At 28.6% G+C, this 25,640-nt stretch overlaps 2 protein-coding genes across 4 annotated transcripts in view; one reads left to right on the plus strand and one right to left on the minus strand.

Moving 5' to 3' along the window:
• Nucleotides 1-15,565, minus strand: part of LOC126903887 (uncharacterized) — an 86,306-nt gene extending 70,741 nt beyond the window's left edge. For 2 of the 3 annotated variants that reach the window (XM_050682438.1, XM_050682437.1), the window contains exon 1: nucleotides 15,133-15,565. In XM_050682438.1, coding sequence (XP_050538395.1) covers nucleotides 15,133-15,197 — 65 coding nt within the window. In that variant the 5' untranslated portion in view covers nucleotides 15,198-15,565. The remainder of the gene's footprint in view (nucleotides 1-15,132) is intronic. The other variant, XM_050682439.1, reaches the window with a different exon arrangement.
• A 4,978-nt stretch (nucleotides 15,566-20,543) lies between these two features.
• On the plus strand, nucleotides 20,544-24,060 carry LOC126904987 (inverted formin-2-like). The gene is made up of 6 exons (XM_050684391.1): nucleotides 20,544-20,567; nucleotides 20,933-21,350; nucleotides 22,842-22,900; nucleotides 22,989-23,552; nucleotides 23,616-23,972; nucleotides 24,040-24,060. The coding sequence occupies exons 1-6, from the start codon at nucleotides 20,544-20,546 to the stop codon at nucleotides 24,058-24,060; spliced, it is 1,443 nt and encodes a 480-aa protein (XP_050540348.1).
• Nucleotides 24,061-25,640: the final 1,580 nt, after the last annotated feature.

Raw genomic sequence — 25,640 nt, forward strand, 5'->3', positions numbered from 1 at the left:
CAAAATGATCTTTAAGCTAAAAATATATAGTAATGTATGCGAAATTTTAATGGATATATTTATAAATATAATAACCAAACAATGAAAAATTTTTCGACAATAATTTAAATAAACTCCTATACTTTTTTTTTTATTGTAATAGCTATAAATTAAAAATAACGAATAAAAAATATTTGGAATTTTAAGTCTTATTCAATTTAGGGGAGTACTAGAGAGAATTTTTAAATAAATATTTTCGGTGTTCCGAGCGTTGACATCTGATACAAATAGAATAGATAATTAAATCCAATGAAGATATATATTCGTACTACTAATTATAAGGCTAAAACTTTTTATTATTGTCTGACAAAAGAGAAGCCATGTTCATGTACGAGAGACGATAATCCTAACAGGAGATAATTACTGTTAAGCAACTGAGACCTGAGGTGATATTTTTATTTCGTTTCTTAAATAGAAATAAAATAATAGTAGTAAGGAAATTAAATCACAATCGAGTAAAGAGCGTCGGTAACAATGCATTCGTTTACATGTGCAATACAAACCGGGTGAACAGACAGTGGTCATCATTAGCCTCGCGGCCTCCGAACAATAATAATTGGACGGCAAAAGACGTCCGCGATTGAATTGGCTTCTCTTTGATTCGATGTCACTGCGAAGGTCCTCACGCGACATTTGTGCGCCACGCACACAGATCGACGTGAGATAAACCCGAGAGAGCTGTGGTACATCATGCTAAGGGTTCAAGGACGGGCATCTTCGATTAAAGATCAGACTGTTGATTTTTATTTCGTATTAATTTCGAATTTCACGATTTTAAGGCGGTCTCGATACTTATTGTGAGCCTAAAATAACAAACATAAGCCGACAAAACTTTCCAAAAATATACTTAATTGCGCAAATAGTCAGTAAGCAAAATAATGTTTCAATGAAAAATCGAACACATGATGATGTCACAAGGGGTATATTATACCGATTGTGGAAATATACCCTGTAGAGCGAATAGATTTTGGGAGAGGTGTCTTATGTATTTTTTAGATTTAAGTATTTTTAATACAATTTTATTTTAAATATGGTTTTTTAAATAAAATAAATTTTCATTAGTTATTTGTTTGTTATAGGGTGTAATCTTACAACCAATTTAAAGATTACTAATACCCTTTTGTTCGAAGTAAATACATTTTTAAAAATTAATTAATCTACCCGTTAATAAATTTTATTTATAATATACTCGATACTGAAAAATTATTAAAAAAATAATTAAACGTATCATACTATATTACTATGCCATTAATTTAATAACAACACACATACTTTAATAGATAAAATGTTAGAAAATTATACAACTAAGAAAATGACTAGTCGATAACAATTTATAAATCAGTATTTTGTAAGTTATTAATATTTTAAAAAGTAAACTGGATGCGGATTACGTTATTTTAATCAATAGACATTTTTCAGGCGCACTCTCCTCCTACCTAAGAACAAATGTGTTAATAACTGCCAAAATACTAGTATATAAATTTTTATCGACTAATTACTTTTTGAGTTAGACAACTATCTAATAAAAAAAGGTAATTAATTATATATGTTACCCTTAAAAAATAATAATTTGGTACCCTTATAAGGTACAAGGGATAGATCTAAAAAGTATTTATGTACTTATAAATCAACAAATAAATACTACCAGTGGCGTAGATACGATTATTTAATCAATTAATTCACNTATTAATCTCTGATTAATATAATACATTATTTAACAGTTATTTAATTAATTTTTTTATTCATATTGGAAATTTCAAATATTTTACGTTTTACCGATTAAACTAAATAGCTTTATAAAAATTACATAAGCAAAAAAATATATATATAAACATGATACTTTAACAGTTTTGCTATTTAAAAACTAATAGTTTCAAACCAGTTCCACTGAACTTGGCCCACATCAATAGTACATAATCAAACGCTTTGGTTTCACTGCAGTTTCAACAGACGTCGCAATAATAGCATCATATTTTACAAATATATTCAAGTAAAAATGACATCACTTATTCAATAAGTCAATGTTGCATACATTTTTTTACAGATGTTTAGTGAAGTGTCAATATTTTACATCTTTTGAATTAATATCACACAACATACAAAACTGTTAACTAACGTTAGTATGTTAAAATGTTATCACAGTCCTAAAAAAAAATGATATAATTCAGTAAGCGCCATAAGTTAGCTTAAAGAATTCATAATAAATAATGGAATGTGAATAATAGGCTTATGGAAAAATACAGAGGTTCAAAGAAAAAATACATTTGTCATTTCTTGAGTGTTATACCCGAAGTAGGTATGTGTAACATGAGTTTGCACAATGAGTACTTTAAACCATATATTTGTAACCAGTGGCGTCATTTCGGGGGATTTAACAGGGCGAGAACAAACATTTTGACCAGACGCGTAAGGCTACAAAACAACCAGGATCACTATTAATTTACTTACCTTACCAAAAAACCTTTAAAAATTTAATTTTAATCTAAAATGTTTTCGTATTTAATTTATTTCTAGACTAATAATTATTATTTCAGTCATATATTTTTTTAGAAATTATAAATTCTAAGATAACTTGAGAATGTCAGTACAATATCGATTATTTAATTTACTTTTATAAATAAAACATTTAAAGTCAAAAAGTTACCACCATTTTAAATTTAAATACTTTTTTTATAAAATTATTAAGTTAACCTTTTCAAATAATTATATTTTTGAATGCAATATAATTTGATAACCTTATCAAAAGTAATCAAATTGAAAATGGCGTGTTTAATTATTTTCATGATAATAAGCAAAACATATACTTAAATATGCATTTAATAGGTTTGTATAAGTTTAGTAACGTTATCTACAATATTTAAAAGACGTACTAGTATTTACCAATATTAAAATGGCTTCTCGTGATGTTTAAATAACACTTCATATTACGGTCGGCAAAAAAAACTACATTACAATTTAACATAATGTATCACACTATATAACAGTTTATATACTACACCCGAATTTACACTAAGAGAGAAGAAAGATATCACCAGGCTGAATTGAAAAATAAATGGCTCTTTCGGTCTAATAATAATAAATATAAATAACAGCTATTTGTACAGTATTTTGATTGAACATAGACCGTATTTGTGGCGTTAGTGAGTTAATCGACCGCCTGTCTGATAACAAAATGTTATTAATTAGCTCAATTAATTCTAATAAATCGATTTGTGATTTTAAGTCTTTTATTGCTAGTTATAGTTCATAATAGAACAGTTGAAGAAATGGGAGAACAAAAGCTATTGTATCAAATTTCTCTCGTTATTTTGGGATCCTGTACAAGGTAATTAATATTTAAATTAGCTATTTTAATATATGATATAAAACACACGTTGACGCTAAATATAAGCTTTCTCCGTAAATCAAATAAAAAGTATTGACAAGGTCGCAGTTTTCATCATAACCGTTTAAGTTTAACTAGTGCAATCTGCAGTGTGCGTGTATATCGTCATCGACACACTATAATCAGTTCTATGATATTATGGACAGCTACCGTTTAGTAGCCATTATCGCCTCGAGCCTTAGTGTAGCACACCTCTATTTCTAGTCCTTGCTCCAAAAACCATTTACCTAGCGGTTTTAAACTAAATTTATTTTTTATTAATGTTCCAAAGATATATTACAATCTTAAATTATTCGACACAAGGATAGTGAAATTATTGATTTAATAATATAAACATGGATGTCCATTTTTATCAAAAGAGCGATGATGATAATTGACGATAAATTATATCGATTGATTGTAATACAAACAATTTTTTACAACAAATAAAATAGATTCATATCTCCGTGAACTTCAATTTTAGTATAAATTAATTGGAACTAATTAACTTGTTGAAATATTAATAGTTGGCATTATATCCTCAATGTAGGTGTTCACAGTACAATTATTTAAAAACACATGAGCAATAGCGAGACGATCAATTTTAATTGGTCGTACTATAAAATAATTATCATGCATATTACAGAAATGTATTTATTACATATAAAATATATTTCTCTTCTCCATTTTTAAACAAACCAAAATATTGTTTCCATAATTCAAAACATTTTTACGCATCTAACACATTTTCTAAACGATGCACTTAATGTAAATTTTACTCCCATATCGTTTCAAAAATGAGTAATACTTACACCCACATATACACTTTGTACTGGTTGTTTATTATTTAATCGCCTGAATAATTTTAAAATGTATTATCTCAGTTTTATGATATAATGAAGTCACATGGATAAATATAATAAAAAGTAAAATATTAATTTAACATAGCGTATATTATAATAGGGAAAATTACCTGTTAAGATAATGTATCAAAGTTTATTCACTAATAAATATGTATAAGCAATTAGTGCTAGTGTAAAATCAATTGTAAATATCTACAGGTATAAACACATGCTTAAAATAGCTGAGTCCTTGGACATAAACTGCAGTAGATCGGAAGGTAACCGGGTTCATTAAATATTATAGTGAATTAAATGGGCATTTAGGTTTAAAAAATAAATATCTGTAATTTTATTTTTTATTTTTAAGATACACCATCTTATACGTCAAATATTATTTCTTCTTAAACAAACTGCTTATAGAGTAGAGTTAATCCTGAGTCTACAAAGTTATATTTTACTCTGCCAAGAATTAACTATGAGAGTACTAAATGTTTGTTGTAAAAAAGAAAATATTATATACAATTTTTTAATAGCAGAATATGTATATAATTTTTTAATTTCCTAGAAATCTCATAATTCATATTTACATGGCTAATTTTATTTAATTTTCAATAATTGCTTCAATATTCTTTTAATTTATTTAAAATTATCGTTTTCAACTTGGTGAATCACATATAAATTTATAAATAGGTATAAAAATAAGCAAATTATTCCATAAAGAATAGCAAAAATAGGGTTCAGACAACAGAATGTTGATTATATATATAAATATATATTTATCATACAGAAATAGTTTATCTTTAAGTGCATTATCTTACAAAAACAAACATATATTCATTATGTACAACGAGGTGTATCGGATGTTACCTTGAACTAATTTTTATCAATCAATCAGTATTATTGTGAAGATATTAATTATTATAATAGCTATTTTTTTAAGTTTTTATATTGTCTAAAAAATTAGAATTAATTATTTTTAAGAGTGGGTTGGTTATTACAAGGTTATTGGTTAAAAAGCCATTATTTTTTATTGTTTTTGGCCCAAATTAAAAATGTTATTTTGAAAAGTAATGCTATTAATAATGATAGAAACATTGTTATTTGATTATACAAATAAACTTCAGGTGAAAAAAAAATTAAATTTCTATATTATGCCAGTAACAAATGAGAAATTTTAGTAAAATCACAATGTTGTAGATAAATTAATTGGTGTAGTATAGGGAAAATCATTATTAGAAGGTACATAAATAGAAATATATTTTTTTTTTTGAATAGCATGCTGGAATTTTTAAGGGAAACTAAGTCAAGCCAGTTTTGATGCATTTATGTGATACAAAAGTAGTGATGGATTTTCACGAAATCAGTGTAATGGCATCCTTGATGTCTGGGGAGTCTATAGATTGACATGTCGTATGTGTATTGTGGTATTCTTTTTTTTTTTGTTTATGTGAAATATTCGTTATAGAAACAGACCTTAGAGGTGCTCAAACGACTAACATCATAGAAAATATGAAGATGGTTATGAGAAAATCAACCACTCAGTTGTACACCACAAGGACACGTGTCAATAATACATTAATCCTACGATAAAGTTAGGAAAATTCTATGACATAGGCAACAATGACCGATTGAGATGGCGGTCGGACACCTGCATGCCTGATCAATAATAATAATAATGATATATTATAACATTATTACTGCAACAGGAACACAAAATTGACTTTAAGGAAAACCAACTTATGTTTGCGTGGGAAAAAATGACGTTGTACACCTGTAGGCCGTAACTTTTCGTAAAAATATTATACTACTCAAAATACTTTTATAGATACTCATAAAGTACAACGTTTTTATTTTCAAATTCCTTTGATGTTGCTCTTAAGTTATTATTGATTGTTGCGATAAGTTTCTGTTGTGGACAATGAGCGCGCCAACTTGAATTATGTACTCGGATTTTATTTGCACAATGAGATCATCGATTACTGATTTCAGGTGTGCACAATATCTACAAGTCTCGCACAAAAGCACGAGTTGTTAAATAAAAAAATTGACCAATCGTCTTCTCGAGATAAACTTTTATTGCACTTCTTTTATTTTTTTAATGAAAACAAAGAGAGCACCGTACACGTTTTCTTTTGCATTATGTACATAAAATAATAACACATAAGTCTCACGGTCACCTTTGTCGATCCAGGCGCAGAACAGTAGCTATGAAGACACTTTATTCTGTTAATATCCAATACGAAGTCTCTAACATACAGGAATAATAAATAAATACAAGACGGAGAACTTATCTTTGAAAAAGAGACTAACAATATCATTGGTATTATGTTGTTGAATTGGTTCAGTATTGCGACATGAAAATATCGAGCACATGTCTACTACAATAAACCATGGAACCCATCAGCCAATTATACCGTAACTTGTATGTAAGGTTTACATTATTCTAGAAAAAGTATTGTTTGTGTGTAATACTACATTGATTTAATAAATAAAGAACAAACTCGGCGATTTTCTGAAGTTGTAGATCATTTTTCTTTAAACACAATTGCCGTTTTGGACAGGGAGATAGAGTTTTTTCAGTTCAACGATAAAGGGATGACTACAAAATTTCTTTTGTATAAACTATGAGTGGACAATAATTAGAAACATTCCAACCGTTTGGCTACATAGCCAAGGCCGCTTGTTTCTCAACTTCAATTGGTTACTATTGTATAACATTTGGGGAAATTAATTCCAATCAGTCAAATTTGTGTAACATATTGTACACATCATAATAGTTATTATTATTATTATTTTTATTTATTCATGAATACTATGTTCTATGTTCAACCGTAACGATATTTATTCAAATCAATGCCTATCATAAAAATTGTCTAAAAAATTCTGTTATGAATTGAATGTGATCATTCTGTAAAATAATTTTAGTTTAATAATACTAGGTAATTGTAATTTCATGATCTTATTAACGTTTCGATTTTTTTTCGTTATTTTGAATATTACACCTACTAATTATAAACACTTAATTAATAAAGTAAATCACTGAAAAAAATTTATTTTATAATAATTGAAAAACAATCACGAACTTTAAAATTAATAATTATTAAAGAAGTTGCGTGGTCAAAGATACTATTTCCGAACTAATTACATAACACTAAATGAAGTTTAACAAATTTTTTATTTTCCTAACCACTTTTCTTATAGTATTATTATAGAGATACATTAAATATGATGTTTCATTTTATATCTTGTCACAGAAATGGTCATTGCCTGTATCATGTTAACCTGTCCTCTAGTAAATGTTGATTTATTACTTAATGTCAAACAGCTTCAGTAAAAACAAGTAAGACATAATATTTACTTTTTTTGCCCATTAGTTAATTTAAAACTCAAATACTAGACTTATTTAACATGATACTAATAAAACCGATTTTAATTTGTGTCACAATATTTATTTATTTTTTTGTAACCCTGTAATGTTTCAGTTAACATGAAAATTTAATCAATTTTGTGTAAAACCATATTTAATTATTATTTTATAAAAGGTTATCATAAAGTTGAATATATTTGAATACTGAAGATTATGTTAGTTTTTAACTGTGTTTCGTCAAAAAATATTTAATAAACAAATTAAAATGTTACTGATCCTAATGTGTCTATAGTTACAAAATTATAAATATAACTTTGTTTATTAAATGTACAGCAGTGCTTCTCGCTACTCGCACTGGTAAGTTCTACAAAAATATTGTACAACACATCAATTAAAGCATATGATAAAGCAATGCTTATGCATTACGTCAATATCAGTAAAAATCTTATCTTAAATTGTATTAACACAAATAATTGTGTTAAGCGCAGCATAGAACATAATGATCATTATAATAATACAATAATACTAATAATAATAATATCAGTACTTTTATCCTGTGCCGTAAATAATTTGCCAAGTATTACGCCAAAAAGATACTAACAAAGCGAAAGAACTAGTGAAAAAAAATACGATTTTCTGGGAAAAAAAACCCCAAAGTGTTGAATGTGTGGCTAATATACCCATATCAGCTGAGACTTGTCATACAAGCCGATATGCAAACATCAATATATATTTTTCAAAAAGATTAAATGTACTGGTACTTTATAAAAAGTATTGTCACGTAGTGTAAACACTCTTTATTTGAATTATTCTAATACAATAGTCCAAAAGGAAAATGTTTTCTTTTTTTTGCAAAAGTTACTTGGTATTAATATAGGATAAGTTATTGTATGAATTTATTATGAAAATCCATAAAAATCTAACACGTGTTTACTATATGTGTAGTAGTTTTTTTATAGATAAATATTTGATTTCAAGTATACAATCAGTTTTGCAATAGTATTGTTGCTGAAGTGAATCAACATTTAACCAAAAAACCATTCATGTTATGTAAACAATATTGTTAATAGACAATTGCTCAATAAAAAAAATTGAACGACAACATTTTTTTTTTACAGATTGTCTAAAAAATATCTATAAAGTATATCTTAAGAAGGAGTACAGATTTTGTGTTAAACGCAATTAACGATTTTGTAATTGAATGCGACACTTAACACACAAGTTACGCTAAAATTAGTGACAAATGAGTTGACAAGGTGTTTTGCCAGGCGCGTAATGACCATAAGTATCCTCTGTAACAGCTGTCCGCGAGGCATCGATCCATAAAAAAAGCACGCCAATCACTGATCCATTTAGTAATACAACTATGTCGACTTGTTTTAATTACTCGTTTAATACACGATTTTTACGTTTTCCTTATTAACTTCTGGATCTAATGTGAACACGTAAGATTATAAAAGTAATATCGTTGTTGGCATTATAAAGGAACGCACTTCTCTTTTTTCCATAATCATCGCTGATATGTATACCTTAATAATTAGTTTACATATCAAGTAAGCCGTCAATTAAGTATCACTATACTTAAATATAAACTTGATGAGTTTAAAATGTTCAAAAATCATAACGAGTTCACAAGTGTTTCTTGAATCGGAACTAGAGTTGATTTCAAACGTGTGTAATAAAGACATTATACCCGTTACGTAACATAGCAATTTCGTTTTAACGAACTAATTATGAGTTTAGATTTCGACATTTGGATAACTATTGATTACCACCATATGCAAGCAAACGGAAGAAATAGTATTTTCACCAAAATGTGGCGAAGAGGTCGAAGACCTTTTTCTATATCATCTTCGATCTATTCCGACTGCAACGGTACAGCGGTGCATAATAATAAATAGCCGACATTTTTCGTACAAACAACAAGAAATAGGATCTAGATTACTATTGACATTTGCGGTTGTGTGAAATACCTGTGCGCATAATTTATAATGGAAACGAAAAACACCTTACCATTCGTACGGTTGATTGATTTACGCTGGTTTAGATTTATAAAGATGTATGTACAGACGAACATGGCGTCCAACGGTGAAGAAAAATTAATTGATATGAGGTCGCTTGACTTTTTTGGGCTGGCCGCATTGCATAACGTATGTTCTTCAACAATCGGCATTAATATTTCAAGCGCACCATGCACGCGTAAACATAATACACACATAGATTGGCCGTACTCCAAGGGTCATCGGGCGAGAGCCTACGACGACCGGTCCGAAATAAACAGGCTGCCGCTTCTTCGCCACAGTACGCGTATGTCATAATAACAACAATGAGAAAAAATAAAGAAATGTTTGAAAACTATCTTGTGGTGAATAACTGACGGAGTTCATTACTAACCGGACCCAAATCCAGTGATAACTCAAGGTCGTTTGGAAAGACCAGTCATAACCATTTAGTGATGATAGCCGAGATCGCCAAAAAGATCAGTGTATTTTAACAGCCTCAGCTGTAGTCCGTCTCGTATACGAGTAATTTCTCGGCTTATTGATTGAATTAGAAGCAATGTATATTTTTGTTTCAAAAAGCTGTATGTTCAACTTCAGACCAAGCTGTCTTTCGGGAATCCAATTTAAGGGCCTTGAACTTCTCCGCTCGTGAATCTAATGTCGTCATCTGTAGCATACCTCGCACCCAGTCCGTTAAGTCATCATAATCAGATTCCTGCGACGTCCTCGAACAACGGTTTACCAGATCTTTGTTGAATAATTCCATCGTAAACAGTTACGCCATTCGCAGTTTGTACAGGGAATAAATTAAAAATAAAATCTACATCGAACGAATAAATCACTGCACTGTTTAAGTATTTGTTATTCTAGGCGGACTAAAATTTAAAAACGTGCTGCCGCAACAAGTCATGAGATGTACAATTATACCATTATGAAATTTCTAATAACGTTCACTTGTAATTATTTTACTCAAAATAAAACAATAATTTACCCTATTTTTTTCTTTCCGCTGGACGTTAATAAAACACGACACAACTGTTTTTGATTTGCACCAATAGCGGTCATATTGCTATGGACAAATTATTTATGAAAATTACAATTGTATGCACTTTGATTCGGAAGATTATTACAACTGTGTCACTGTCGGATTTCTAATTCGTATCATTTCATATTTGATACTTTAGAAATCGACCTCGCCTATGACAAAGTCCTTGGAAAAAAAGTGGCTTTTTCAATTGCTTTATAACGTTTAGATGTCCTAATTTGTTACACGTATTTTGTTGTAAAGTAATTCGATCCATTCTACACGAGAAAAACACATTTTTTAATAACATTTCTTGCGTGATGATTAATTTTTTTACAATTTTTATCTGTAACTTTTATCATTCAACTCTATATTAGTAGGAAACAAACAACGATGATACTTAGTAGTCATTGGTATTTGCTAAGGTCGTCGTAATTTAAACATTGTCATCAATGAATTGTTAACTTGACCGTCGTCTTGGTAATCTTTTGGCGGATCGTGACCTCTGATGGTCATGGGGTGACTAATCGAGCAGGACATAGGTGGTAGGGAATTTCCAACTTGCGGTTAAAACTCGTTATGAAATGAGATGTTTTAATAAACGGTTATAAATTTTGAATAAGTCCTAATGGCGCATATTAATACACATACCTACCTACTCATTGGAAAAGTAAAAGAATCTCGTACGCCTTCCTGTCGTATAAAATCACTGTGTTGGGAAATTTCATCGATTAACATAAGATGAAATTTTGCATCTTGAGACACGTTTTGTGTACACTGTGGCGCCAGGTCTTAATATAGACGCAGTTACAACAATAAATGCCTGTATGTTCATAATTTAAAAAGTGGACACGTGTCCTCCACGGCACCAGTTTAACGGTTAATGATGTAGCCAGAGAAAATAAATGGGCTAAACAATTTACATTTATTCGTCAGAAAAACCTGAGTGAGAAAACATTAGGGGAAATATTAAAATCTAGTGACGATAAAAAAATCATGATACTCTAACCGAATGGCACGTCAATTATCAACGCACTTTCATGAAAATTTCTCACCCTATAAATGACCGGCGGCAGTGTAGTTGTGTAATTTTTGTGACAAAAGAATAATCGCACACTACGCCCGGAGTACCGAATACTCAGGACACGAAACCATTGTCCGAAACTCATCATTTATTACCGTGACCATTGAGTTTGGATTGCTTTAAGAATAACAACGACGCCTCCGTTAATGACACACGGCGTTCGAGCTCAGTTGCTAATCAATGATAGAAGTGCATTAACACGGCTATAATTTCACGAAGAACTACAGTGACTACTCAAAGGCTTACTGGTTGCCACCAACTTATTGAAAATGTATAAAAAAATAATAGAATTCATAAATCTTAATTAAAGTAACAACCCGGAATTTTCTCCTGGTTATTATTATATGGAGTCATTCAGCAATTGCATATCGTTAAACTATACCGTTTCACATTTATAACAATATTATTTGTTACTGCCCACGCCGCATAATCGTAATGTAATAGATATTATGTACAAGCGAAATGGTGACGTATTTGCGGGTGACCTGAAAGAAATTAGGTTAGACGACCGCAAAGCAAGTCCAAGGTAAAGTTCATTGTATTAGTAATGATAATATTGAATGATTAATTTTGTAACATAAAATATAATGTAAACACACACGAAGAAGTGTATTCAAACGTGGTGTATGTTGAATGTTAGTACCGTGTGACGGCTCGTGTATTTGTTGAAGCCGGGAGACTTAAACGCACTAATCTCTGTGTATACAACCGATTAGTTTTACACACGTATTATATACTTACGAAAATGTTTATAAAAAGTCTTATAATAAATAAGAAAATTCATCGCGAAACGTAATACGAGAGCGGTTTACTTTTTTTTTGGATTTATACATTTTTACTGGCCAGCCGTAACATTGTGCAAGTCACTGCCGTCGTCACGCGCCTTTAGCCATTCGCCTACGCGACCGGCCACGAAAAAGAAACCATACATTGACTTGTCCACTGATGTTTATTACTCGGCAAGATAATATTAATATTAATAAGGAAAAAAAATGAGAATAAAAAAAATAAAGAATACAAAATCAACTGATCAAACGCAAAGTATAACAGTCCGCTGCAGTTGAAACAGAAGTGTTTGCTTTTACGTTGCGATTGTCGATTCTGATAATTGTATGTTTGGGTAATTAATTAAAAGAAATGCACGCGCGCTAGAGAAAGCAATGCCGGTGGTTTTTAGTTTTTTACCGAAAGCAACTGCGATAATTAGTCCATACATAGTGAACTAACGAACTTAGTAGAGTAATTATAATGCGTTATTAATTTCTCAGCATTAAACACCTACCTATACGTATTGTTTTATGTTTACCGAGGAAAGCGCAAAATTGTATAATATTAGTTCAATCCATCGGAAGAAAAAACTACGATAATAAAACATCAATCGGATATTTACACGCGTGTTTCAGTCATCGCATCAAGTTTTTTATTTTAAAGAAACTTTATATTTGTTCACTGTAAAAAATTTCCATTACTGATTTAATTAGTTTAGGTCGTATAAATTTGTAAATCAATTGAGATTATACTTTATTATTAAAATAATAATTATTTAGAAAATAAATGATAGAAGACATACATACTTAAAACTATCAGAATTCTTTAGTCTCAATGAAAAAATATTTTTGATTTCAAGCTGGAGATAGCCTAATATTTGAGGTATTTCTAACATGAATTTTAATAAACTGAGTAAGTAACAACAAAGAGTATTTTACCTTTAGTTATTGTCGAATTATTAAAAAAATATATATATGTACTAGCTAATCGAAATTGTTTAAATATTATGAAATATTTGTTTGTGTTTGTTTAATTGTCATACTATATCAAGCAGGTAAAGAAAATATCACATTTTCACTTAACAATGACTTGTATATTATAGCCAAATGGAAAATTTAGATTAAAGAAAAAACAATCCAATAAAAAATACTTTTTATTTATGTTAAATGTAAATAAAAATAGACTTCAATCTTTCATTCATTCATAACAACCGCGATTTCTCGGTGTTTTCTAACAATTTTTGTTACAAAGGGTGTCAATGCTTTACGGATATCAGAGACGGGAAATCCTTCTCATCTATGATAGATGACGTTTTCATTTATTTAGGTGACAATTTTGTAAACAATAGACGAAAACTACATAAATATATTCATCAAAACCTTTAATGCAACAGTACTCCATAGAGTATGTACTTTATATATTCCTGTAGTGGACATAATTTAACTTACTATATCTTTTACTATAAAAGTAATATACAGAGTGTTCATTAAGTAAGGAAACAGGTCAATTTTTACAAACACTGAAAACAATAGAAATCCGTTTCCTCAATTACTGAACATTTATGTATAATTTTTTACTAAATTAAAGTGTCCACGCTTTTATACCACTGAATTAAATGATATCAAATATTTGATAAATTTTTATAGAGATACTATATTTTTACAAAATTATAGATTTAAGATCATTTAGAATAATTACGTCACTTCTTAGAGTTAGTTTATATTATGTTGAAATCCTTCCAATCATTAAAATAATGTTGATAAAATCAGATATTTCTTAGTTTAATATATAATGTTTTGTTTAATAGAAAACATTCTGTAAAATATATTTTTTCATTTTCGAATAAAAAAACAAATCTAGAGTTACAAGTAATGTTAGATCGAAACTCGCCATTTAACTTCTTATTGAAATGTGAGTTTCAAAATACTACATTCTCAAATAGTACTAAGCTACTTGAAAAATAAATTCCTTTCATACAGTANCAAATCTAGAGTTACAAGTAATGTTAGATCGAAACTCGCCATTTAATTTCTTATTGAAATGTGAGTTTCAAAATACTACATTCTCAAATAGTACTAAGCTACTTGAAAAATAAATTCCTTTCATACAGTAACCCAAGAAGTCAATGTAAGTGTCCGTAACACTCATAAGAAAACGTATTGCTTAACTGTATCGAACCGCATTGCTACAATACTTAAACGTAATGATAACAATCCATGACTAAAAAATGTTTTATTTCAAAATTAACTTATAAATAGCTGAATTATTGATATAAAATAGATTAGAGTAATACTTATTGGACAAATAATTGATTTATCAATAATACGTCAAAAATAATTTCGTTGAATTATTTATTTTTATTTGGTAATATTATTATCTTATGGTATACAGGAGGGTGTACAGTAAGTAAAGAAACGTGTTTTTATTGTTCTCGTTGTTTAATACGATTTACTTGTTTCCTTACTTGCTGAACATACTAAAATATGAAAAGAATAAATGGATTTTTGTATTCTATGATTTATATATTTTTTATAGTTCAAGCCGGGAAAGTTCTTTTACGGGTATTGTAGCGCTTGAAGACTTCAAACATACTGGTGAGTGTATTTTAAAATATTACAATATTGTGTCTAGAAAAACTCACCTTCTATCTCTGACTCGTTTTTGGGTGCCATTCGTGCCCCTTATAGTCCTGTATAGTGACATCATGCTGACGGTGTCGCGTACGCGGCACAAGACGAACACACGCGGATAAACACGCGGACGGCGACGGTGTGCGGCGGTGATCACTTGAAGTAGTAAACGATGCGAACGCACGCGATCGAGTATTCTTCTTCACTCCTTTCCCTTTCGTAGCACCCGCGTGTTACCAACAATTAAACACACACACTCCACACTGCAGCAGCAGTTCAAAGGGAACAATAACAATAATATTAGCCAAGTAATAATTTATAAGGCATTAAGATTAATCTTGGACGAAGATACGCTGTTCTTTATTTACCACTCTGTTGTGAAGATAATAATCGAACACACACATACACACCGGTTGTCGACGACCACGACGGACCGTCCGGCTTTAATTGTCACACGGCGTACAGTTTTCTCTTTCTAACTCGCTCTCGTGTAAAACGCTCCAGTACACCCCTCTCGAGTCCCCACCCTGTTCTATGCCGTCAATGCTGCGCGGCGACTCGATGCGACATTGGCGGGTCGTCTGCCTGTTCCAACGCGATAATAGTACGCAATACTGTCCACGATCGTACAGCCTCTTGATCCACCGCCGACTTCACCGCGGTACATTAATATGACGTGTGTAAAAGCTGCAACACATGTGGTTTTTGCGCAACACACCATCCGACGGGCAAATGTCATAATTATTACTACCGTTAAAAAACTGTCAGCATTCGTTGTCTGTACAGAATCAAATAAAACTGTTGTATTTAAAACATGATGCTATTTAAATGAGTGTCGCCTGACACGGGAATTATAAATAATAAGTTAAAAGGACGCACAAGAAATAAGATAATATTAAAATATTTTCTTATTATAAATATGCAATCTAAATTAAGTTATTGCAGTCTGCATCGAGTTAAAAAAGCTTGAAAATTTCAAAACTTGTAACATTTTAGTCCGACAGACAATATTTTTTGTCAAAAGACTTCTCATTATCTTCGACAAATATGACAGCATTAAGCTAAACTGACTTAATGACATATTTTACTATGGAAACGTAATAAAGTACATTTTATCACATTTTGTGTTATGCGTACGGCCGGCACTGTTCCGTAAAGATAAAATGTTTTTTTTTATTTTTAAGTATACTGTATAAAAAAGAAAAGTATTATTATTTTATTATTAACATAATTATTATGAGCAAGACGAGTAACTAACTTGAATGAAAAGTAATTGTATACTTATAGGCGTGTTAATTAAAAATGACTACTTTTGTTTTTTAATATGATTACCGAAACAACTCATATCTTGCGCAATGTTTTTCAGTACTTTCTGGAAAAAACATATTGAATATGAAGATCAGACGAATATGTTTTCGACACAAAATAAAGTAATATTAATCAAGTTCTTTACACTTAACAAATAATACAGTTTTTTATGGTTATTTACACATATCGCCAACGACTTTATTACTAAAACTTTATTCAAATTTCTATTGATGCTTCAAAACCTTGGCAACTGCATTTAGTTTTGGCCTACTTGCAATAAACGCATCGTAAGTACATTGTGACTAATGCAGGTGGCATACGCTCATCGTAGAGATGAATTAGAAAAATATCGCGGTCACCGATAATTATTTTGCAACAGTTAAATGCAGAGGTGGTATGAAATAATACGATGTTCGTGTCGCTTTAAAAGTGTTCATTATTTAATCTAGCACTTAATTGTTTTAATTGAAATTAAATTTCATCTTCGTGAGTTTGAAATATGTAGTTCTTACGCAATGTTTGTATGCTTAACGTAATGTGCTGTGTTAAAACACAAATCACCGAAAAACAGGTTTAAATATTATTATTTACAAGATAAGCTCAAAGAAACACTTTGCTTGATATATTAGAAAGACCGTCGCTATCACATATTGTCAATAAAAAAAGCCAAGGTGGTTTTTTTAAAAGTCTTAAATATTCAGGTTGTACAAAACAAGATACATGGATGTTATTATAAATATTGTTAAAACTACTTGATTTTTAACTTTTGAGTCATGACTCATTCAATGTTGTCAAAATACACATTTTTTATGAATTATTTAATTGATAAACAATCAATTTAAAATATTTAAATAGATAAAGTAACAGTCAATAATATAAATACATTTCAAATACGCTGTATCCAATATTATACAGAAATGATCACTTTTATTTATTATTTTACAATAGTGAGTATTTGACTATTTTGTTGTGAAAGTAAGTATATTTTAATTTATAACAGTGTAATTTATGATCACTAACAATATGTCGCTGATATTATTTATAACTGTTGAGAATTAAGAAACGCCAATGAGTCGTAATAAGTAAAAACTTTTATTATTTTTTTTGGATACTGAGTCATCATTCATATAAAATTATGATTAAATAAGATACTGGTTGTCCTTTAGTTGATATAAAAATAATATATTCAGATTATTTAACATAAAAATAGTATCTGAATGATATTACGTCCTTCCATCAGTTAGCATAGAGATATCAGCGTTTTTAACCGTCACGTATGATGTTAATAATTTAACCATAGGTGTAAAGTTACATAGTATTTTTTGAATCCAAAGAATGCAGTTTCTACATAGTACTAAGACGTATACATTTTAATTAATACTCTAAATCATGACAGTACTCATCACAAGAGACTATTATGAATAATTTATACTAAAAAAAAAAAAAACAACAACAATATAAGGTTTGGAATTCTATAACGTAATTAATACGTCAAGACTGAAGGGTACTTTAGGCTTAATTACATCAAATAGTATACTTCTACTCCAGACATATCAAAACGTTGTTTGTGAGTAGTGCTTAGGAACCGGCAATAACTTGATGGTAGCTTGAGGTGCTTGTGAACAAAGATGCTCTATGAAAGTGAAACACTCATAATAAGAAGTAGTTATATTTTATTACTCAATGACAAAAAAAAAATTAGTAATTTGTTGAAACAGTAATAAAAACTTAATGACTACTACTAAATAGTTAAACAGTTGTTTAGTTGATTACATTATAAAATGTGTAGTTATTGGTTTTTTTATTAGAGTGTCTACTTAAAGTAAAAATATAGAAATTTTGAAGATAACACTCGTCAAATGAAGAATACGACTTATTATTAATTTTCTTTCCAAGTATTATTAATTACATTTGTTATCATCAAAACTTTATTTTAAATATAATAGAAATTCAAAGTCATAAAATTGTTGGTATCGTTTGAAATATTACAGTCCCTTAACTAGTAATAACAGATTTTGCCTTGATCAAGATTGGGACGTGGGAGGAACTAGGAAATCAAGTAACGTGACAAAAATTTATTTTGGGGAGCAAGTACGTTTTGACCAAAAAAAAATTTTTTTATTTTTGTAAAAAAAAATTAATTTAACTCAATTTTATTGGAAATTTGAGCTGGTTGATGTCATTTTTCCTCGAATAGCGTCATTGTAATTATATTTTAAATTATCGACTTCATCATACGTTTCTTTCAATTTAATACAATTTAAAATTTTTTGATAAACAAATATGTATAAAAATCATAAAATATACATATTTCTATAAATAAATATATCTCTGTGCGAATAAAGATACTGTTGAAATCGATACGACGTCTTATTTTATTCTTAAAGTGACATAAATCACATTTTTATAGATATGTGCTTTCGAATAGAAATATATGTATCACGACTAGAAAGTTGTGCATCTTTATACCTCATATATGTAAATAAAAAAACAAATATGAATTTTATGTAAGTGCATTAAACGAAGTTAACACGACCTGAAAATAATGATAAACATATGTTATATATGTATATTAAGTAATTTTGCATTGAAGTATTGGACTCACTAATAGACACCTCATAGTGACAACGTAGTGACGTATACAAAAAAGCATTTTTGTACTTTCGCATTCTTAAACTTCAATGTGTAGGACGTTAAGTGTACTAGGGTCATCATTGATTGGTTTTTGAGAACTTCACGTGTATCAAAGAGATAGTTATGTGATAACTTGACGCATTTTTATATGCGCAGAAACGTTAATTTAATCACCCAAGAAATAAAAATATTAATTATATTCATATTTTTTCTTTCGTCTGAAACAAGCTACAAAACACATAATTAAATTATTTTCTAGCAGTCTGATAGTTCTAACTATATGAGCTTAATTTGAAAGTTTACTGCGGGTGTACCTAATGAAAGACTGATGTTAAATTAAAATGAAAAACGTGTAAATAATGGACACCAAGAGAAACTGTTGTAAGGAAAAATAATTAAATTCTGTTTGTTTTTAAGTATTATTATTACAAGGTGTTAGTGACTACACACGATGTTGCTGCAGCCTCGCTAGATTTTTTTATTGAATTCAATTGATTCGTACTTATGAAAGTTTAACAGGATGGCTTGCTTTTCGATTAATTTAATTTGCTCTGGCATTATTTTTTTATCGTAAAGGTGCTACAAAAAACAAATAATGGTAAGAAAATAATATCCTTATGACTTTAATATTACGAATGATAAAGTAATACAAATTTCACGCTATACAACCTATGAACAATTACTGTTAAAAAAAATTGTAAAACTAAAAATACACACCCGTGCTACAAAAATTTAACAATTAAGAGTGTAATAAAACACATTTTTGTAGGCTTTAATGAATAGTTATTATTGTGTAATGCGAAATGATAGACAAGAAATATTTGAATACCAGTCTATTTATGAAAAGACAACATTTTTCTTAAATACCTTAATTAGATAAATATACATTTTCTTAATACAAAATTATACATGTGTGTACCAGTAATTAAAAATCTAATTTTAGAGTTGCACCAATTATATCTTATTTAAATAAATTTATTTTAAATTGAAAATAAAATAAGAAAGATATCAATAATAAATAGTAAGGCTAACAATTAAAAGCTAATTCAATAAAGTAAATAATGATTAAATTTTAATTAAATTGTAATACATTACTTTTATGAATTATTTCATAGATTTTAGTAAATTGTACATTAAAATTCAAGGGCTTTCTCAGTAAAAAAATATTTTTATTTGACCGACCCTTATTTTAGATATCATTTTAAAATAATAGCTATGTTATAATGGATCTATAATGAAATTATGGTTTTATTGTGGCCATACTCATTAAAGTTATAATTTTTTTTATTGATTTTAATTTTAACATATATTAATAAAATGTAATATATGTTAATGCATTTTGCTTTAAAATAAAATTATTGACATTTTTGATTAATTTTAATTAAAAATATTTTGAATTGCCTATTGTCTGAATAACGCCTCAATTGTTATTATAAAAAAAAAATATTTGATCATATATGTTAAAAAAATACATAGTTCCATGTTGGCTGAAATAAATGTTTTGGCAACAAATTTTCTTTTACAGTTTAATCATAAAAAAGCTTTGAGATTTAATTTGACTGTGCTAATTTACAATTTCTTATTTTAGTGATTGAGTGTCGCAATTGTATTTTAGTGTATTGTTATTTAATTAATATTTTGTGATGACGCTAACAAAGCTAACATTTGTTCTAGCGCTTTTTTTTATAATCTTTTTTATTTCTTGGAATGTATTCGTCAAAGGATTTGTCTTTATTTTAGTGGTCTCAGAAGTTTTGAACAGAGATAATAAAAAAGCTCGAGTTAGTATTGATTAACATAATAAATAATATTGACATTTAAATCTTATCAATTAATTTAACTCGTTATTAAATTTATTTGTTCCTAAAGCGTTCAAACAATGTATCAAAGCTTAGCATAAAAAAGTTGCCACAAATTTCAGTTATAGACAACGAAAACAGTTGTGAATTGTCTGATAAACAGTTGTGTACGTCAAGTGGATCACGAACATCGCTTCCTTTATCAAAATTTAACTCAACATTATTACAACCCTCACCGTCATTACAACCATTTATTGTTACTTCACCTCCACCACCACCACTTCCATCACAATCAACAATTTGTAATAAATCATCTCCACCGCTATTACCAGTATCAATTCCATTACCACCGCCACCTCCACCTCCACCTCAACCATTACCAATCCCAATTCCATTACCACCACCACTTCCCCTAATGAGACCTGAGACCGCACCTAGTTTATTAAAAAAGGTCAAAATGAAGACGATAAATTGGACTAAAGTTAAAAGTAACAACCTAGAGAACTCTTTTTGGTCAACACTGNTAGTTCTAACTATATGAGCTTAATTTGAAAGTTTACTGCGGGTGTACCTAATGAAAGACTGATGTTAAATTAAAATGAAAAACGTGTAAATAATGGACACCAAGAGAAACTGTTGTAAGGAAAAATAATTAAATTCTGTTTGTTTTTAAGTATTATTATTACAAGGTGTTAGTGACTACACACGATGTTGCTGCAGCCTCGCTAGATTTTTTTATTGAATTCAATTGATTCGTACTTATGAAAGTTTAACAGGATGGCTTGCTTTTCGATTAATTTAATTTGCTCTGGCATTATTTTTTTATCGTAAAGGTGCTACAAAAAACAAATAATGGTAAGAAAATAATATCCTTATGACTTTAATATTACGAATGATAAAGTAATACAAATTTCACGCTATACAACCTATGAACAATTACTGTTAAAAAAAATTGTAAAACTAAAAATACACACCCGTGCTACAAAAATTTAACAATTAAGAGTGTAATAAAACACATTTTTGTAGGCTTTAATGAATAGTTATTATTGTGTAATGCGAAATGATAGACAAGAAATATTTGAATACCAGTCTATTTATGAAAAGACAACATTTTTCTTAAATACCTTAATTAGATAAATATACATTTTCTTAATACAAAATTATACATGTGTGTACCAGTAATTAAAAATCTAATTTTAGAGTTGCACCAATTATATCTTATTTAAATAAATTTATTTTAAATTGAAAATAAAATAAGAAAGATATCAATAATAAATAGTAAGGCTAACAATTAAAAGCTAATTCAATAAAGTAAATAATGATTAAATTTTAATTAAATTGTAATACATTACTTTTATGAATTATTTCATAGATTTTAGTAAATTGTACATTAAAATTCAAGGGCTTTCTCAGTAAAAAAATATTTTTATTTGACCGACCCTTATTTTAGATATCATTTTAAAATAATAGCTATGTTATAATGGATCTATAATGAAATTATGGTTTTATTGTGGCCATACTCATTAAAGTTATAATTTTTTTTATTGATTTTAATTTTAACATATATTAATAAAATGTAATATATGTTAATGCATTTTGCTTTAAAATAAAATTATTGACATTTTTGATTAATTTTAATTAAAAATATTTTGAATTGCCTATTGTCTGAATAACGCCTCAATTGTTATTATAAAAAAAAAATATTTGATCATATATGTTAAAAAAATACATAGTTCCATGTTGGCTGAAATAAATGTTTTGGCAACAAATTTTCTTTTACAGTTTAATCATAAAAAAGCTTTGAGATTTAATTTGACTGTGCTAATTTACAATTTCTTATTTTAGTGATTGAGTGTCGCAATTGTATTTTAGTGTATTGTTATTTAATTAATATTTTGTGATGACGCTAACAAAGCTAACATTTGTTCTAGCGCTTTTTTTTATAATCTTTTTTATTTCTTGGAATGTATTCGTCAAAGGATTTGTCTTTATTTTAGTGGTCTCAGAAGTTTTGAACAGAGATAATAAAAAAGCTCGAGTTAGTATTGATTAACATAATAAATAATATTGACATTTAAATCTTATCAATTAATTTAACTCGTTATTAAATTTATTTGTTCCTAAAGCGTTCAAACAATGTATCAAAGCTTAGCATAAAAAAGTTGCCACAAATTTCAGTTATAGACAACGAAAACAGTTGTGAATTGTCTGATAAACAGTTGTGTACGTCAAGTGGATCACGAACATCGCTTCCTTTATCAAAATTTAACTCAACATTATTACAACCCTCACCGTCATTACAACCATTTATTGTTACTTCACCTCCACCACCACCACTTCCATCACAATCAACAATTTGTAATAAATCATCTCCACCGCTATTACCAGTATCAATTCCATTACCACCGCCACCTCCACCTCCACCTCAACCATTACCAATCCCAATTCCATTACCACCACCACTTCCCCTAATGAGACCTGAGACCGCACCCAGTTTATTAAAAAAGGTCAAAATGAAGACGATAAATTGGACTAAAGTTAAAAGTAACAACCTAGAGAACTCTTTTTGGTCAACACTGGATCCCGTTGATTGTGCTATTGATTCTAATAATATTATTGAATTATTTGGTGAAAAACAGCGACCCCAGACAACTCCCTCGACTAATAAGAATAATACTCTTAAGCCTTCTGCTATTAACATACTAAATAATAAAAGAAGTCTTACTATAAATATTATTTTAAAACAACTTAAGTCAGAGCCAATTGTATTTCTAAAGAATTTCGAAGATGGTAATGTAATTTCTGTCGACAAATTAGAAATAGTCAAAAGAATATTACCCATTAATGACGATGTAAAATTGATAAAAAAATACGGAGGAGATAGAACAGTTCTTGGAATAGCAGAAAAATTTTGTCTGATGCTTAGTGAAATACCATACTATGAATTAAAAATAGACTTAATGGTTTTAGAAGAAGAATGGCCTTTAATGTATTCAAAAGTCCTTGATAATTTAAAAGGTTATCAAGAAATATGCTGTTTTTTGGTTGCCGAACATTCGTTAACTCAATTTTTTTCCATCATATTACTTTTGGGAAATAAATTAAACGCAGTAAGTTAAAAAATGTATCTTGAATACTTTTTATATTTTTTTTTTTTAATTTGCAAAGCTTTTCTAGGAAATTTCGTTTGTAAAATAAAAGTTTAAAAACATTAATGTGTTATTTCACTAATTTTCGAAATCTAGCACTTTATACTAATATAAAATTTGTAACAACAAAATTCAAAATCAATCCGTCTACATAAGATCTAAGTCTGAATTAAAAAATTAATTTTTAAATTATAGCTGTATAATATATACAGCAATCGTTATTAAGTTTTAAATATGAAATAAAAAAATATAGGTCATTATATTTTCTACAAATATTTTTGTTTTTTCCCTCTAAATTTTATGTTTAAAATTACATAAATTAAGGAAAGTACTTTAAAAGTCTCTGTACTAGATTTCACGAGATATTTTTTATATATTAACAATTAAATAACTATATATCGTTACACAAGAATTACGTACTATGAAATTTATTAAATTCTTTTTTGGAAATTTATATGTCAGGGTAAGTGTACTAACATTTCTGTATATAATATTAGCGAAATGTATCATAACAGAATTTATTTTAGAGTTTATCTATCTTGTATACACATATAATTCTTATTCATTTCTATCATTCATTCATTTTTGATCATTTAATTTTGATAAATTTAATTAAGTATACAATAATAATTGATAGGCCCAATTTTGTTTTTTTTTGAACTCCCATAATCATTTGATTAGAAATGAGTGATTACAAACTTACTGTACACTCTGCAATAACACATGAAAGATCTGCATATTGTACTAATTTGATAATAACAAGATATATACTGATTTCTAATAACAGAATATTCTGTATATTAAAATGTACTGGTTGATACTTTACGAACCTATATAAATTTTAATTTTTAGTGAAACATGTTGATGGAGGCCTCGCACTTCAGAGAAGTATTAGTAGCCTGAAGTTAATAGATTTTTATTAATATTGGTTTTTTATAAAGTTAAAGTACAATTTAAAAAAATGTGCTAATATTAATGTGTCATTTTTAGGGAAGTTACGCTGGTGTTTCAAATGGTTTTACACTAGACAATTTGCCAAAATTATTAGATGTTCGTTCTAACAAGCCAAAAATTACTTTTATCCATTTAGCTGTTGAACTGGCTCTGAAGCATCACAATAATTTTAATTTTATGAAATATTGTTCTTCTTTGAGAAAATTATTAAAAACTCCTATGGAGTTACTAGAAAATGACTTGAATACTTATACGTATAAAATAAAAACATATCTTGCTGAAATAAAAACAGATGCTTGTTCTACACACATTAAAACACAATTAAAGGAATTTATTTACCAGGTTAGTAAAGATAATGACGTGTTAAATGATAATTATAAAGCAACAACGGATGCTATTCAAAGTGTAGCTAAACATTTCGGCGAAGACTTAAAAACTTTTAAGATTAATGAGTGTTTTACTATACTGTTAAATTTCTTTGAACAAATTGAAGTAATTATTAAAGAAATCGAAAGCAAATTAGTTTGCAAAAAAACTCAAGAACAACGCAATAAAAAAGGCAAGGAAGCAAACACGCTAGTTAGTATGACAAGAGTTAGAGGTACACCAACAAGATTTAAAGAAAAACTACAAGAGATATGCTATTAATATAAAGTAGTGCTTTTCACTTGAAAA

The sequence above is a fragment of the Daktulosphaira vitifoliae genome, unplaced genomic scaffold, assembly GCF_025091365.1.
Source record: "Daktulosphaira vitifoliae isolate Bord-2020 unplaced genomic scaffold, ASM2509136v1 Scaffold_4, whole genome shotgun sequence".
Taxonomy (NCBI): domain Eukaryota; kingdom Metazoa; phylum Arthropoda; class Insecta; order Hemiptera; family Phylloxeridae; genus Daktulosphaira; species Daktulosphaira vitifoliae.

What these genes read in the sequence shown, in the direction of transcription:
- LOC126904987 (XM_050684391.1), top strand. Translation starts at nt 20,544, where the DNA reads ATGTTGGCTGAAATAAATGTTTTG. An exon ending in GAGATAATAAAAAAGCTCGA is followed by an intron (nt 22,901 to 22,988) that starts GTTAGTATTGAT and finishes TTGTTCCTAAAG; the next exon opens with CGTTCAAACAATGTATCAAA. An exon ending in TGGGAAATAAATTAAACGCA is followed by an intron (nt 23,973 to 24,039) that starts GTAAGTTAAAAA and finishes AAGCTTTTCTAG; the next exon opens with GAAATTTCGTTTGTAAAATA.